Below are 18536 nucleotides of genomic sequence, written 5' to 3'. Positions count from 1 at the left end.
ATGGGGGTTTGTCGGGGAGGGCCAGCTCGTCCCACGCATCCCCCCATCGGACTATGACAGTGGCTGCCCGGGATACTACCCACATTGAGGCTGATCCCTCACCTGTGGTAGAGTGGGAGGTCATCTCAAGGTGTGGTAGGGGGCGAAAAACATTCCGGAGGGCTTAACGGAAGGGCTCTCCAGTTTGTCTGACGAACCGGTTTCAGGCTCTGTCTCCGGCTGATACTGATGGCTGGAGATGGCTACTTGTCCTGTTCCAGAGGTTGCCCCTCAGTCTGCAAGATCTGGACAGTCGCAGAGGGTGGGCTTACTGGTAGTTGGGAGCTCCAACGTCAGGCGCATAATGGGGCCCCTTAGGGATATGGCAGCAAGAGAGGGGAAGAAAACCAATGTGCACTCCGTGTGCATATCAGGGGGAGTCATTCCAGAAGTGGAAAGGGTCCTTCCGGATACCATGAAGGGTACAGGGTGCACCCATCTGCAGGTGGTCGCTCATGTCGGCACCAATGATATGTGTCGCTATGGATCGGAGGAAATCCTCTCTGGCTTCTGGCGGCTATCTGATTTGGTGAAGACTGCCAGTCTCGCTAGCAGGATGAAAGCAGAGCTCACCATCTGCAGCATCGTCGACAGGACTGACTGCAGACCTTTGGTACAGAGTCGAGTGGAGGGTCTGAATCAGAGGCTGAGACGGTTCTGCGACTGTGTGGGCTGGAGATTTCTCGACTTGCGCCATAGGGTGGTGGGGTTTTGGGTTCCGCTGGATAGAGCAGGAGACCACTACACGCAGCAAGCAGCTACACGGGTAGCAGGGGTTGTGTGGTGTGGACTGAGCAATTTTTTAGGTTAGATGGCCTCGGGCCAGTACAGAAAGGGCAACAGCCTCAAAGGGTGTGGGGCAAAGTCAGGACATGCGGGGATCAAGCAGCAATCGGTATTGTAATTGTAAACTGTCGAAGCTGCATTGGTAAAGTACCGGAACTTCAAGCGCTGATAGAAAGCACCGAAGCTGAAATTGTTATAGATACAGAAAGCTGGCTGAATCCAGAGATAAATTCAGCCAAAATTTTTACAAAGGCACAGACAGTGTTTAGAAAGATAGATTGCATTCAACTGGTGGTGGCGTGTTTGTCGCCGTTATCCTGTAGTGAAGTAGAAATGGATAGCTCCTGTGAAATATTATGGGTGGAGGCTACACTCAACAACCGAGCTAGGTTAATAATTGGCTCCTTTTACCGACCTCCCGACTCAGCAGCATTAGTGGCAGAACAACTGAGAGGAAATTTGGAACACACTTCACATAAATTTCTCAGCATATTATAGTCTTAGGTGGAGATTTCAATTTACCAGATATAGACTGGGACACTCAGATGTTTAGGACGGGTGGTAGGGACAGAGCTTCGAGTGACATTATACTGAGTGTACTATCCGAAAATTACCTCAAGCAATTAAACAGAGAACCAACTCATGGAGATAACATCTTGGACCTACTGATAACAAACAGACCCGAACTTTTCGACTCTGTAAGTGCAGAACAGGGAATCAGTGATCATAAAGCCGTTGCAACATCCCTTAATATGGAAGTTAATAGGAATATAAAAAAAAAGGGAGGAAGGTTTATCTGTTTAGCAAGAGTAATAAAAGGCAGATTCAGACTACCTAACAGATCAAAACGAAAATTTCTGTTCCAACACTGTCAATGTTGAGTGTTTATGGAAAAAGTTCAAGGCAATTGTAAAATGCGTTTTACACAGGTACGTGCCGAGTAAAACTGTGAGGGACTGGAAAAACCCACCGTGGTTCAACAACAAAGTTAGGAAACTACTGCGGAAGCTTCACTCAAAGTTTAAACGCAGCCAAAACCTCTCAGACAAACAGAACCTAAACGATGTCAAAGTTAGTGTAAGGAGGGCTATGCGTGAAGCATTCAGTGAATTCGAAAGTAAAATTCTATGTACCGACTTGACAGAAAATCCTAGGAAGTTCTGATCTTACGTTAAATCAGTAAGTGGCTCGAAACAGCATATCCAGATGCTCTGGGATGATGATGGCATTGAAACAGAGGATGACACGCGTAAAGCTGAAATACTAGACACCTTTTTCCAAAGCTGTTTCACAGAGGAAGACCGCACTGCAGTTCCTTCTCTAAATCCTCGCACAAACGAAAAAGTGGCTGACATCGAAATAAGTGTCCAAGGAATAAAAAAGCAACTGGAATCACTCAACAGAGGAAAGTCCACTGGACCTTACGAAATACCAATTCGATTCTACACAGAGTACGCGAAAGAACTTGCCCCCCTTCTAACAGCCGTGTACCGCAAGTCTCTAGAGGAACGGAAGGTTCCAAATGATTAGAAAAGAGCACAGGTAGTCCCAGTCTTCAAGAAGGGTCGTTGAGCAGATGTGCAAAACTATAGACCTATATCTCTACGTCAATATGTTGTAGGATTTTAGAACATATTTTTTGCTCAAGTATCATGTCGTTTTTGGAAACCCAGAATCTACTCTGCAGGAATCAACATGGATTCCGGAAACAGCAATCGTGTGAGACCCAACTTTTTTTCATGGGATCCAAAAAATATTAAATACAGGCTCCCAGATAGATGCTATTTTCCTTGACTTCCGGATGGCGTTCGATACAGTTCCGCACTGTTGCCTAATAAACAAAGTAAGAGCCTACGGAATATCAGACCAGCTGTGTGGCTGGATTGAAGAGTTTTTAGCAAACAGAACACAGCATGTTGTTATCAATGGAGAGATGTCTACAGACGTTAAAGTAACCTCTGGTGTGCCACAGGGGAGTGTTATGGGACCATTGCTTTTCACAATATATATAAATGACCTAGTAGATAGTGTCGGAAGTTCCATGCGGCTTTTCGTGGATGATGCTGTAGTATACAGAGAAGTTGCAGCATTAGAAAATTGTTGCGAAATGCAGGAAGATCTGCAGCGGATAGGCACTTGGTGCAGGGAGTGGCAACTGACCCTTAACATAGCCAAATGTAATGTATTGCGAATACATAGAAAGAAGGATCCTTTATTGTATGATTATATGACAGCGGAACAAACACTGGTAGCAGTTACTTCTGTAAAATATCTGGGAGTATGCGTGCGGAAGGATTTGAAGTGGAATGATCATATAAAATTAATTGTTGGTAAGGCGGGTACTAGGTTGAGACTCATTGGGAGAGTCCTCAGAAAATGTAATCCATCAACAAAGGAGGTGGCTTACGAAACACTCATTCGACCTATATTTGAGTATTGCTCATCAGAGTGGGATCCGTACCAGACTGGGTTGACGGAGGAGATAGAGAAGATCCAAAGAAGAGTGGCGCGTTTCGTAACAGGGTTATTTGGTAACCATGATAGCGTTACGGAGATGTTTAGCAAACTCAAGTGGCAGACTCTGCAAGAGAGGCGCTCTGCATCGCGGTGTAGCTTGCTCGCCAGGTTTCAAGAGGGTGCGTTTCTGGATGAGGTATCGAATATATTGCTTCCCCCTACTTATACCTCCCGAGGAGGTCACGAATGTAAAATTAGAGAGATTTGAGCACACACGTAGGCTTTCAGACAGTCGTTCTTCCCACTAACTATACGCGACTGGAACAGAAAAAGGAGGTAATGAGAGTGGCACGTAAAGTGCCCTCCGCCACACACCATTGGGTGGCTAGCGGAGTATAAATGTAGATGTACTTCATCTCCGACTTGTACATCTTCCTCATCATATCTCCATCAGCATCACTGTCCTCTTCCTTTCTAAAGATTGACTCATTCTCACTGTCACTCTTTTGTAAATCTGCCACAGCCTGCTCAATACTGTAGTCCCTTGCAAAACGTATATCACCACCCTTGACAAAAAAAAAACTATAACACCATGTCTTCTTCCCACAAAACTCAATTCCAAACTGTGAATTTGTCATAACAATGCATATGAAAGTATTTTCTATTCACTGTTTGCAACAATGTACAAATAAATGTGAGTTTATAAGTGTGTAGTTGTCAAGACTTATTTTCGTAACAACACTGAAAAGCACATATTGTATACCTGGGGTATTTTCTGACCCACTGCAAAAATTTTAAATTGTTGTACTACAGACTGTGATATAATAATAAATATTTTACCCAGTTACAACAAAATGTCTGTGGATAGCGTATCTGGAGGATGAGTAGTCTATACCCACATTAAAATGTTTATTTGTAGTTAAACGAGTCCTGGGCGTCTAAAAAGACCCCACATATTACACAAAGATTAGTTCCTTTACTTCTACATGTTTTCTAACATCTAACTGGTTTTCCTGCTATGTCACTATATGTCTTAGCAAACTCAGTAGTATCTTCCTTGGGGGTCACATTAAAGCAGATTATATCTCCTGATACTCTACACTCAGGCTTTACCTTACGTCCTGCATGATGCCTATCTTTAATTACTAATATACGTTTTACGCCTACCCTATCATCCTTAACTCATTCTAAAACAGTTACTCTGTAGAATTCACTTATACAGTGAAAACATTTCGCCTATTCTGGCTTATCCTTAAGAAATTATTGAAATTTTTGGGGTCCTCAGGGTTTCCCATGACTGAGCCAAGCATCCACTAGGCATTGGCTGGCATAATGCCCTTTCTGTTGACATACCCAATAAACTATGGGAAGTGACTCAGTGCATGCCCTGAAATGCCCAGTTAACTGCACTGCATGCATGTTGCAGGAGTTTGTGGTTTGTCCCTCAGTCCATTGCTGAACAATACAGTGGTATCCCACCCCGACATTATGGGAGAAGTAGGAAAAGGTCAAACCCAAGGGTGTACAGAACCCCATGAGTGAATATTAAAGTCCTGGCTTCTACTTGCATACCTTGCTTGCTCCAGACGATTCTTCAGGACTCTGTCTTCCATCCACTCACTCCCCTTTCTGAAAGGTGCTGCTATGGAACCAGGGAACTGGCTGCTGACTTCTGGTTACCCTTGGCCACTTTCATCTCCAGGAACCCTTCTGACACCAATTATAGTAGGAGGCAGGCATAGCTGTGCCCTTGAGTCATACTCCCAAGACAGTGGCAAAGAGCTGAGTTGCCCATGTGTCCAGGTGCTCACGTGACAGGCAGAGATTTGAGGCCCGGTGGCAGAAGCATCCCACTTCTGGCTCCAATTATAATGGGATGACAGGAAAGCTGGGTGTGGGCAATCGTTCTCTGACAACACGGATGCAGGTGCAGCAGTAGAAGATCCTTGTGAGGTTACAATCACTTATTTGACTTCTTTACTGCTGTTTGTACACAATCATGGGACTTGGAAACTGTAAGTGGTGATGGTAAGTGAAGTGAATACTCCATCACAATGTCTACCAGTACGATGGACTCTGGTAGATGATCCTTTGCCTCTTTGCCACTTTGTTACGATAAGCTCGTTTCCCCTGGTCAAAGCATGGGCAACCTGGCAGCAGTGACTGAATGTAAATGTGGCTGCATCACATTGCAATTTTCAAGGGTGCAAAGATCCTCAGTTGATGCCTCGGCTGAGACAGGTAGGGCAGGGTCCTTGCTTCGTACTCCCAAGGTGGTACCAAAGTCCTGAGTTGCCCAAGCATCAGTGTGCTCAGGTGACAGGCAGCAATTTGAGGCCCAGTGGTGGTAGATATGGCTGCATCATTTGTGTCACAGATTAAGCATCACATAACTGCTCCAGATGCTCAATGCTAATGGACTGGTTCAGCTGGGCTTAAATGCTGCACCTTCCTGGTGACACCATGGCAGTCATTGTGTATGTATGTCACACTGAATGATTTGGAACACAGGCAATGCACAGCTGTCACAAATGGTAGCAGATAGGGCTGTAGTACTTCCAGGAGATTTGGCCTTGCAGTGGTGCTCATGGTCTGACAACACAAATGTAGTTGCTTCCACTGATCAGGCAGTTCAATTCCCTGTGCCGGATGACTCTGGCTGTGGCCTGATTACCATACTGCCTCTATCTTCTGCTCCAAGTTCTGCTACACTTTTAGTCCCTTATAGGGCATAAGGACTGTTATAACACTAAAACAATGTGAAACTAGAAAACTGAAAGATAAAACTGGTTAGAGATTTACATTTCAGGAATTTGTAAGACATAACTACCAGAACAAGGATATTTTTGGAACAGGAACTGTAATTCCATCCACACTCGGTCTGTAAATAGTAGAACAGGAATAGAAATAACAGTGAATGTAAAAATAAACAATACTGTAAAGGGATATCTGCAGCATAAAGAAAGAACATTGATGGTAAAACAGAACAGCTACCTAACATAAATTATGACATATTTTGTGCAGTTGGTGTTCCTCAGATTGTAAGTACTTGAAAAGAAGACCAGCCACTGAGAAACTGCAATATGATTTTAAACAATGAAAAATCCAGGATGGAGTGTAACAATATAATGAAAGAGAAAGTTGCTACTCACCATATAGCGGAGAATGTCATGCGAGAAAAGTGTGTTTTCAGAATCGTCATTCTGTTCCAGATATTTCACCAGGCTCGAGCTCAGAATATGTTCTAAGGTTCTACAATAAGTGGATGTCCAGGATATTCAAAGGTACTTTTGTGGATCAGTTCTATGACCTGTACTTTCTTCCTATTATTAAGAAAAGTTTTTTGTTTGAGGGATCTATGATGGACTATAGTTAACAGAGGGACTAACTCAGCTATGAATTGGGTATGGACTCGGATAGGGATTCCAGCAGGCGCTGATGCTGCGTTCAGTTTTAATGATTCAGCTGTTTCTGAACACCAGTGACACAAATATCTATTTCACTCATATTTTCATTGGTGGAAGAATTAAGTTGCGCCAGTAACTTACTCCTGGGTTTTCCTTTGTAAAGGAATATTTTAAAACAGAGTTAAGCATTTCTGGCTTTGCTTCTCTCAACTTCAGTTTCAGTCTCACCCATGAATGACTGGATACTAACATTTGTGCCACTATCAGCCTCTACCAGAATTTCTTTGGGTTTTGTGAAAGATCATTTGACAGTATTCTGCTATAGTAGTCATTGAAGGCTTCATGCATTGCTCTTTTCATTCAGCATCTCTCTAACTACAGCCCTGTGCTTTGTTTTATACATATTACGCAGTAGTCTCTGTTTAAACTATACTTTGTCTTAAACTAAGCTCTTAATGACTGCTGGAAACCTGTTGAAATATGCGTTGTCAAATACTGGACCTCTTTTAGGACCAAAGTAAGTGATTTTAAGTCTGTATGTAAATTGTTTTTATTCTTAGTATTGATATTATGCACTGAGCTGTTGGTTGGAAAAAAGACATACAAAATTCATTAAGGAATAAAGATAGTGAGAATTCATAGTTAGTACAACCAATTCTTTGAACAGGTTTCAGCATGCTGTTCTAGAAATTTACACCATAAGAGTCTTATTACACGCTGCTGCTCTCTAAAAACTTTCTCTTGGCTTGTGGAGTTACCACAGAATGTGATACCGTATGACATAATAGAATAAAAGTAAAGTAAGTATGGCAGTTGGTGTTTTTTTTATCTTCATTGTCAAACATTCCAAGAAAATGTGTTAAAAACAAAGATTCCAAGACTTACCAAGCGGGAAAGCACCGGTAGACAGGCACAATAAAATAACACACAAACAAAATTACGAGCTTTCGCAACCGGAGGTTGCTTCATCAGGAAAGAGGGAAGATGTAAGGATGTGGGTTTTAAGGGAGAGGGTAAAGAGGCATTCCAATCCCGGGAGCGGAAAGACTTACCTTAGGGGGAAAAAAGGATAGGTATATACTCGCACACACACATATCCATCCATACATATGTATGTGTGCGCGAGTATATATCTATCCTTTTTTCCCCCTAAGGTAAGTCTTTCCGCTCCCGGGATTGGAATGGCTCCTTACTCTCTCCCTTAAAACCCACATCCTTTCATCTTACCTTCTCCTTCCCTCTTTCCTGACGAAGCAACCGCCGGTTGTGAAAGCTCGTAATTTTGTGTTTGTGTGTTATTTTATTGTGCCTGTCTACCGGCGCTTTCCCGCTTGGTAAGTCTTGGAATCTTTGTTTTTAATATATTTTTCCCATGTGGAAGTTTCTTTCTATGTTATTTCCAAGAAAATGTGATGGACTTGAGCAGTTAGGTTTGAAAAAGGACTGATGTAGTGAGATTTATAGCAGAGTGTAACAGGTAAATAGGAGAAGGAAAGGGGACAAAAAGTTAACATGAGATTTGGTCTCATATTACAAAATTACAGAAAAGTAAATGAGGTTTATAAAAGGGCAATGCTTAATGCCAGGACAAAAGTATATGCTCTGGGATTCAGTTGATACTTTCGGTTTCTAGTACCTGTTTTAAACAAAGAAATCAGATGACATGACTATTCATGACAGGTAGATTTGTTGGGCAGTTGCATGGGGAACAGTGATTGCAGTCAACATTTCACCAACTCCATTACCTGACAGGATAAACATTCAGTTTTTGCTTTTTCAATCAGTCTTACAGTTTGCTTCAGTGCATCTTCTGTTACACAAAGGCTACTTTCATGGTGAAATAGAGACTACAAAAGATTCTGTTTACATCATAGTCAGAATCAAAACAGCAACTTAGAAGGCTCCTTTTCTGCAAATCAAGTGTTACGTGAAGTGTAGAAGGTTACAGTACTAGAAAAAATATTTCTTAGCTTGATAATATATAAACTGCAGTATAATTAACTGAAATAAATGCGGCAAAAATCATCCCACTCATTTCTCACTAGAAAGTATCTCAGCATTTTTAGAGTGTTTTTAACAACACTCTGCTGGCCCCTTGGCAAAAGAGACGATATTTCACATGTGTGGTGCTACAACTGTAACACGTTGGTATGTTCAACATATAGATGTTGACAGGTGATTGTATATTTGAATTCTGTTGAATCTGTGTCAATGTAGGGGCAGAAAGCACAAACAAAAAAGCTGGATGTAGGGACCGGCTCTCTAGTAGACTTTAAAACTATTCTGCTACCACTCACAATAGTCTACTATGCACTCTTCCACAGCCACACTAGCTATGGACTGTTATTGTGGGGACACTCCTCAGGCAGCAAATATGTGCTGCTATTACAAAAAAAAAAAAAAAAAAAAAAAAAAAAAAAAAATCCTCTAGCAAAAGACTGTACCACTGTAAGCCTATTTTCACCAGGCTAGGCATAATGACTGTTTTTAGCCAGTATGTGTTTTTCTGAATCATTTATATAAAAGAAAATCAAAGGAATTTTTAGCATAAGACAAGAAATACATAATCATGACATTCACTGTAAGAGGAACATTGAAGTGCCAAGGTGTCGCCTATCAAGTACACAGGACAGCTTTCCAACAGTCGCCCTAAAAAATGTACAATCAACTGCCTCCAGAAGTGAAATCCCTGCCACCTGAATTATTTAGGAAAAAAATTGCTCAGGACTTGAAACAACATAGACTATATTCCTTGGAAGAGTTTTTCCAACAGCGATTCTAGTGAATGGGCAAAATAATAAATATTGTTATGTTTTATATATAATTTTGCCTAAATTTTATCTTATTTTTATGTCAACTGCACATTTAATTTTGTAATTTTGTGTTTTACTTAAAGTACATATTTTGCCAAAATGAAACTTTGTGTGTGTGATCTACATGGACTTGTAAACATTTTGTTCTAAGGTATTTGCATTTGCCGCTTTGAAGTTTTACTTTCCTGTTTAAGTATATTTCATTCCCTCTATGTTCTATGTGTTTTTGTTCACTGTATAAATATTTTCTTTTATTTGTAATATAAATTTTGTATATGGTGTTGTATAAATGTTAGTTGATAAACATTGTATCTGTGCCGCTGTCAGTCCAGCCATGGCTGGTAAATGACGATGACATAGTAAAGTAACAAAGATCATAACACTGATCATCGAACTACTTTGTCTTAAGGACTGCCAAGAAACGGTTTGTATCAAATAGTAGAAACACAAACGGCTGTAATCATGAGTGTTTTACGGCAGTGCGTATATTTCTGCATGTTTTCATTTTGTGTTTAACAGCAGTATCTGATACCGAAAATGATGTAGGGCAAATCAAGTATACATGTACTATCCAAATGCTGCTATTAATCGAACAGTGAAGCAAACGTTATAGTGATAAATGATAATTAAACACGGTAAAACAAAAGCAGAAATATGCGCGAAGTTACTACTAGTTTTGTGCAAAGACACTTTTGGAATAGCAATCAGCTAAAAATGAAACAGGGCGCGGGTGACCAGCAGTTGTGCAACCATGGAAGTATTTGGCCTTATATTAAACACGTAACACCATTTATCGTTCATGACGCGCACTTCGCCATAGGCCTTCAAGCTTTCGTCAGAGATATTTTATGATTATGAATCTTTACAGACTAGTTGACATATGCGTGACAAAGCAATTTGGTATCTTTGTCCTCACGAATATCTTTGACTCAATATGTAAACATAACGGTGAGTGTCAAATATAGAATTAAATAATCACTCTAGCTGCTCTTAAAAAAAACCAGTACCTAAATTCATAAGATTTAATTTGTTTTCTGTTTTTTATGAAATACAGTCCAATTATAAATGAACACGTTCCAGTTTCTGTTTTGCACGTTACTCCACTGACTACGTAGTCATACTTGGGTTTATATATGCGCGGGCGGGCATAGTGTTTACATTATCGTGGTGCTACCCGCGTCGAGAGGAGCAAGCTACAGCCAACACTAAGCGAAATGTCGCGCGATCCCGCAACAGACCAACTGGTGAACTACAAGAAGGGCATCAAGGTTTGCAGATTTTATGTCATCTTGCATTCATTTGGAAATGAGATTCGTTACTTTCGTGAAATCGTTGGTTTTAGTTTGGGTCTGTAAAAAGTATTGATGCTTTTTTGTGTTGTAGGACATCTACTAAAGTATAAGCTAATAACAGTAGCTCATAAGGCATAGCACTTATCATTGGTCTATAGAATTTAAGTTTGATGTACTCGTATACTTAATAAATCAAAGAAGACTTGCGGCATTTCGCACCCTCTGCCTTTCCGGAAGTGCACAACTGCGTTTTGAATGTGTTTGGGCAGTCATTGCGATCAAGACCACAATCATTTTCGGCTTCAGAACTGGATTCCACATGCAAATTTATTTTGCAGAGCTACTTTACTAGCAATTTATCCATTCTTTTTTTGTGCACATCGGAGACACTGCTAATTTGTAGCAATTTTTTTGTTATACCAATTACCTTTACCTTCTGCGTCAACTATTTTTTTCTTTTAAATTGAAAACAGCTTCTGACAATGGCATTGGTGCTGAGAATTTATTTCCTAATTTTAATTGTATCTCGTAAAATAAATCTGAAACTGTGTTGGCAATGAACTCTTCAGCAGACAGAGACCATGCGAAGCAGCACGTAAACGCTAAGGCATCTGGAATGCAGCGTCTACCCCGTTCTCGTCGAGTCGGAGTTTATCCTAACATGAAATAAAATTCTGTTACACCAACACATGATTAACACTTGTACTTTTCTAATTTTCGTAGATGTAATAATGTTCTTGTGTTGTCTTCAGTAAAGTTATATATATGGCTCTAAGCACTATGAGACTTAGCATCTGAGGTCATCAGTCCCCTACACTTAGAACTACTTAAACCTTATTAACTTAAGGTCATAACACACATCCATGCCCGAAGCGCCTAGAACTGCTCGGCCACTGCGGCCGGCTCAGTAAAGTCTTGAAGAATTTTCAGCCTAGGGCAAAGAATGAGAGTTAACTCAAAACTCAGAGAAATGTAAAGTTGGGACGTCATTAAAAGTAAAATGCACATGACCTTTAGTTATAGAGAAAGCTGTAGCTGGGGGGGAGTCATGCTGTACAAATTCCCGCGAATAACGATATGTTGATAAATTACAGTGGTACTGTGGATAGATTTGTACCAAGGATAAAGGAAGTAGCCAACTTCGGTTCATTGGTAGGATACGGCGAAGATTATTTCTACAGTTCATATATAATATGTGTTACATTTCAAATACAGCACTTGCAGCTTATAAAGTTACTCACAGCGAATGTCAAGCGTTACAATATGTCAGCGGTATACATAATTTCACTTGGAAGAGTGTCGCAGTTATGGTGCAATGTCAGAGCTGACACATCAATAGGAACACAGGAATATCTGGTGGAAAATTTACGTAGAAATTTTGAAGTACTCCAAACGCTAGCCTTGCTAGTTTATAGTGAAACACAGGAAAAGTTGAAAAGAGGAAACGAAAACTTCATCTTTTGATTGCACCAGTTTTGAGTCGTTAGTAGCACAAAACAATTATTGTGCCCGAAGGGAGATTAGTTTATTGTCGTGGTCGTTAAGGTAGGACGAAGAAGGGAATCTCACCACCAGCGTTAAACAACTTTCGAACGCTACCCGACACCTACATATTTTATCTTCACAAGTCTCACATGCGTTGTATGGACTATCCAAAATCACAAAATATCTATGGAGGGTGTTCAAATATCGCCCCTCCTGCTGGCTTGACGGGCTATATAAATGTCTTATTTCTCTGCGCTACATACTGATTAGTGTTCCAAAAGTGGAAATTTACTTCAGTAAAATATTTAACTCTTTTCGTTAGATTCAAAAACATATCTGCCACTCATTATTCTTCCATAATGGAATTAAATATGACTGGAAGTGCTTTCATCCTCATATGGGACGTTCCCTCCACTCTTTGGGAGACATTTGAAGTCGAGCAATTTCTCGGTGACGTTTCCTCTACGCACAAAAAGTCATGTTGTAAAGGAAACGCCAGTGAATTAAATTTAAAAAGAAAAAAACTTGATAAATTGAACTCTTCCTCAGAGTGGAAATATAACGCTTAAGTTAGCTACTTCTCATGATTTAATTAGTGAATCTTTAAAGACGATACGGCATATTTGTCTTCTCTTCGTGATCACTGAATTAAATGTAACAGATACAGAACTTTTATCAGTAATAAAGAGCAAAATCTTGCTTTATCGTATTAGTCATTTTAATACATTATTACCATAAGCGCAGTAGTAGTTGAAAGCTTGTATATAGTAATCTGTGCTGCAGTGTAGACACTTTGATTTGGCACGGCAATTACAAAAAGCGCGCGACTTTTGAATTTCGTCAGCTGTGAAGATACCGGCTTAGTCAATCTGAATGGCAACTGTTACCAAAAGGGAGGGTTCCTTGTATGCAGACCCTCCTGCCGACAGCAACGGGAAAGTACAAGTATCGGAAGGTAAGTTAGATGTTAACATCTATTTGAGAGGTAAATAACTACGGTTAAATTTACAATTTTACATACTGTCTTCGTGTTTCGCCTTTTTTATGTCAAACTTGTAATTTTACTTAATTTGCTGAAGTCTCAAGTAACTGGGTTCACTCGTGCCAGCACGATAAATGACTGTTTGTACGGCTCGCAGAAATATCAGAAAAGCCTGTGTTCTTAATCAGAGGGCGTACTATTTTCTTGGAGACTGATATCACATTGGATTTTCCTAAGAGCAGATTCAGAATACTTTAAAGTCAAGAAAAAATACGCCGAACACGCTAATCCATCTAGCAATTATCTATAGTTCAAAGGTTCCACGGAGTACTTGGAAGGACAAACAATTACGTAACATCTGATGGTTCTCTTAGGAGAGCTGGTAAATTGGAAAATTAGGAAAATGTTTCTCTCCGCAGGTTTTTTCTTCACAAATGAGATGTAAAGTCATCAGTTTCCTAAGTAATGCATGAAAAGTTTGCGGTTTTTTAAATCCATACTAGAATTGTTATTTATCTGTTCTATATCAAGGTGCCACGATTTTCTGCGAATAAACCTGTATGTAATTTTAATGGAATAAAATAAATTATCGTTTAATAAAAGTCCAGATCAGTGGAAAACTTATTTAAAACATTTCTGTATGTATGCAGTCCGTTAGGAGACCACGGTTAGTAAGAGAAGATCGAAGTGCATGAAACGTAGTTGTGTGAATGTGATGGACGCGGCAACGTATGCTTCAGAGTGCTTGACTAAATAGCTTTACTATTGACGATGCCGAGAGCATATTTGTCGTATGCAGCTACTTAATAACGTATAATATAGGAATTTTGATAACGGTAGCCAAAACCAAAGTTATAAGATTATAAATACCTGCTCTGTACAATTCCCTCGATAATTTTTTCTTTATGAAAGGCAGGAAACGTTATTACTCCATGGACAACGTAATGTACCTTGGCAGAAAAACATTTTCCTCATTAATGGTGAGAATAACCTGTAGTACTGAGGTACCTACTCTACGTTAAAACATCACTTGTTTTTGTAGTATAGTTCCACAGCCATAGGCTCTGATCACATGTGTGAAAGATGTATGTGAAGAGCGTCAAACATTTTTTCGTATGAAGCTGCAGCGTCGACACGTACTAGGCGTGTGGTCTTGAGATTTTAATCGAAAGCATCCCTATAACTCCCGTGAAAAAATGTCCCAAATTTTATAGTTATTGAAATCCTTAACACTGCCACAACTTAGACGTTGACCATGGCGCTAGAATCGTATAGAAGTCGATAAAGCCTCTGCGCAAGCGTAAAATACGCAATGAACTTATAGGGAAATCGATAGAAGAAATAGGACATTGGTCTCGCAAAACGTCCAGTAAAAGTGGAGAACCGGCACAAGCACAACTTCATTCCTTCGTACGGACCGTGAGATAAGAACACGCTCCATCACGTACCGTACAGCAATTTACGGTGAATTTACATGGGTGTATTACACATCTTGTGTAAAAGAGTGCTCGTTCATAGCATTGACATGCTTGATAGGCTCACTGCTCGTACTCAATATACTACAGTGAGGAACGAAGATGACTTTCAATATTCTTATAAACCGGCGCACTAAAACTATCACAAAGATAGTCCCTCCCCTGGAAACTTAAGCAATTGTCACTGTGGTTCTTGGTTTAGACATACATTCGGTCATTTGGAAATAATTTACATCATCGTACTGAGAAGACGCCCTGCTTAGAACAGATATTGCCAACAGCATGACAACACCACTCGACGATATGTGAATAAAAATGCTTCGGTTTTTTCGACAGTTTTGATCTGGTTTCCAATTCATTGCGATGTTTGATAACTTGGACTTATTATTATGACTGCAACCTTTGCAGCAGGCTTGATACACTAACTATACCCTTTTTACCTCACCTGTTGAAAACCCTGATTTTTGTATGGCGGTAATTTGTTCTACAGCATTCATCTTGGATGGTACGAGTAGTCTGTAAGTATGCACCACTGTGAACGTGGCAAGAAACAGTGCAGATATGTCTGAGCTGCGAACGTTGCTGCTATTTGAAGGCGTGACGTAGTGTTGAGTGCACACTATCCCAATAGCTCTTAATGATAAAGCACACACGCAGCTCTCCAACTTAAACAGAAAGCATTCCATACATCAGGTCATGGAAAGGGGAGACTAATTTGTTAGAGTGCACCGAGGAAAACGTCATGTAACATGTTAGCGGTACAAATAGATTTTTGGCGTGAAACGTTTATCTACCACCTCTTCCGCTACCATCACCACCGCTCTTATAATTAAGAACATGAACTGTATCCTTCTGGCGATCAAAACTAAGTAGGCTACAATGACACAAAGTAGACGATATTTAAAAGGTAATACTCTCTTCTCTACAATATAAACACAGGGTGGCGTAGAAAAAGACAGCCTTTGAAATATTTAATAAAAATTGAAAAGACAAACATTTTGTTGATGGCTGTTGAACCACTACAACTTGTCTTTTGAAAGACAGTAATCAAAATTATCAATGTTTGAAAATTACATCCTGTAACTGCCGAACTCCTGTACGTACGCATCCTTACAAACTGCTGTTGAGGTTCCCCGCCGTGCAGCAAAATCTCAGCTGGGATACCACGAATTTCGTATTTAAATCTCTCAGTTCACCCCGTGTTCTTAGGCGAGTCGCGCAGTAACAATAATTCTGGTTATTTGCGTAACCTGCGAGGTGAAAATGAGCATCATCTAACACCCACAGCTTGTCCAGAAATCCACTGTCCTCGTTTGATTGTTATTATCCGACAGAATTCTGCTCACAGCTGGTAATCGTTCTGCTTCATGCACGATCTGTAGCTTGTGCGGATGAAACTTTAAATCAAAATGGAGAATTCGGCGAATACTCTGTCGGGAATCAGTGCCCGCAGAGAATTGTTTACAAAATGAACTCCGTGGGCTTCGTAAGACTGAAACGCGTGCGTCTTCGGTATTTTGTGGAATACGAGCATTCCTCGGCCGTCGAGTCGGTTCCTTTTTTAGAGCAAATAGAGTATCTTCAAAATTTTTAAAAGTTTTTGTCGCTTGTTTAGAGTGAACACGACCATGACGTTCAAATTTGAAAAAGCTCGCAAGTCTCTCTGCGGCTTCCGAACTGTCATTGTATTTGCAAAACATTTTTATGGTATAAAAAAACTGTTGACGGTTTCACTGTTCCATGATTACTATATGGCGAAATTGCATCTCAATGCTCCTCCTCCCCAGTGCCACCCACTGTATACGGCTTCCCTGTGTCACCCTGCATAAAGACAATCGCTAATGCGACGACGCTGGACCTACCGGAAAAAAAACTGACACCAGTTTTGCGCGCTGTTGGATTCCCGTTTGTGTGTGTGGCTTTTCACTTTCGAATCTAGAAGCATATGATATTAGCAGCCCGTATGAAGATTAGCCTAATAATTCCTGTCGTAGGGGAAAACTTTGATTGCGTGTTTTTTACATTGTTGTAGATCAAAGTAAGCACTAACATTAAAAATAAAAATACTATGTACAGAGTCACACAACATGAAACCTTTAATGCTTGTAGGTAAACGACGTTTAAAAAAAAGTCCTATTGCTAGCTTTTCTTCGTAATGGGTTGTAAATAGTTTATAAAAGAAAGGATGAGCATAGTACTATAAAATTACTTCTATAATAAAAAAAATGCGTTATGTTTAAACACACCATCAAAATCCCTGAAAAAATACCTCAAATTTTGTTGATGGGAATCGTATGCCCTCTAAATTGTAACGATGTGAAGTATTATTGCTTGTAGACTATGTTATTAGATTCATACGTATTTGACTGAACAGTTACGACTGAATGTTCCCACCATAATATATATTTTCAATTTGACAGCTTCAACTACGTTCCTCACTAGCGCGATGCTGAATACTGGTGTATCGTAAACCAGTTTGACCGTAGTACATTAATTGCCAAAGATGATTTACATCTGAAAATACCTTCGTATTTGCAAACCTTTCAAAACGCTGGATAAGTGATACTTGTATTACAGTGTAATTACCTACCATTTATGGTCATTATTGGTCCTATGAATCTAGGATGGATCTTTCAAGGTGTATCTAACAAATAGTTATTATGGCTTTGCAAAAACAGACATAATGTCTTATGGGACAACAGCAATCAGTGATTTTATAATGTTACTTAAAAGCCGTCTTGATTGCAAATTTTTTTTTATTCATATGACCGGTTTCGGTTCATTCAGAACCATCTTCAGATCTGTAAAAAATGATACTAATCTACTATTTCACGGAAGTAATTAGTATCATCATTATTTTTACAGATCTGAAGACGGTTCTGAATGAACCGAAACCGGTCATATGAATAAAAAAATAAAAAAAATTGCAATCAAGACGGTTTTTAAGTAACATTATAGTTATTATGGCGGTGTTTTAAGACCCCAAACTACCTAGGGAAACACTGAAGAAGGCGAATAACTTAATTGAAGGGGTGAGAGTATTGTAGTTTTTCAACAAATCACGCTGATTACTTACTACTTTAGGCACAGAAAAGTGGATACCGGTGTGACCTTCTAGAGTTTTTTTTTTTTTTTTTTTCTTTTTAAGATGTCACCAGAACGGTGCGTTATCAGGTACTGATTATGCTCACTTTGATTTTAGCGCGACTGATGACTTCTTCGCGACAGAGGCCAAAAGGGCAGCCGCTGTCATAAGCAAGGATAGGCGGTCGCCTTGATTACAATTATCGATGTCGCCAGAGTTGTTGCGCACATAGGTTATGCAACTGTGACCCTCTTTATCACTTAACGTGACCTAAATTTTAAAGATTCAAAATATTTTTTGCACATTCCCAGCGTTTACTTCGCCATTACGTAAGACGTTAAACGTCGCTGCCAGTCTTAGTCACTTGAAACTGCCATAAAATTACTAAGACTATAGTTAATTTTAATTTATATTAAAACAACTCTCCAAAAACAGATCTGGGTGGAAAAACTGAGACGGCTAGAGGAACGACTTGTAACAGGTCTGCTTTAAGCACAATGATGCACATGCAGTGTTCTGTTAGACAGTTCAGAGAATTTCAAGTTTACAATGAGACAAAACGACGGTCGGATTTTTTAATTTATATTTTTCGTACGTGAAGTTCAGTACCCAAACATCAATTTAGCAAAGCAGTCTGATGGAGCCCGCAAATTTTCTCGAGAAAATCGACTTTGAAATTTAACGAGCATCTTTAACCCTTTCAGACACACCGGCC

General features: G+C 39.9%; 1 protein-coding gene and 1 long non-coding RNA gene across 2 annotated transcripts in view; one reads left to right on the top strand and one right to left on the bottom strand.

Annotated features, from left to right (window-relative positions):
- Positions 1 to 18536, bottom strand: part of LOC126276549 (uncharacterized) — a 77478-nt gene that overhangs the window by 32316 nt on the left and 26626 nt on the right. The window lies entirely within an intron of this gene.
- LOC126276533 (catalase) overlaps positions 10557 to 18536 on the top strand; it is a 67144-nt gene continuing 59164 nt past the window's right edge. The window contains exon 1 of the mRNA XM_049977285.1: positions 10557 to 10770. Coding sequence (XP_049833242.1) covers positions 10717 to 10770 — 54 coding nt within the window. The 5' untranslated portion in view covers positions 10557 to 10716. The remainder of the gene's footprint in view (positions 10771 to 18536) is intronic.

Source organism: Schistocerca gregaria, chromosome 1, assembly GCF_023897955.1.
Source record: "Schistocerca gregaria isolate iqSchGreg1 chromosome 1, iqSchGreg1.2, whole genome shotgun sequence".
NCBI classification, from domain to species: domain Eukaryota; kingdom Metazoa; phylum Arthropoda; class Insecta; order Orthoptera; family Acrididae; genus Schistocerca; species Schistocerca gregaria.
This window is presented reverse-complemented; position numbering and strand designations above follow the sequence as displayed.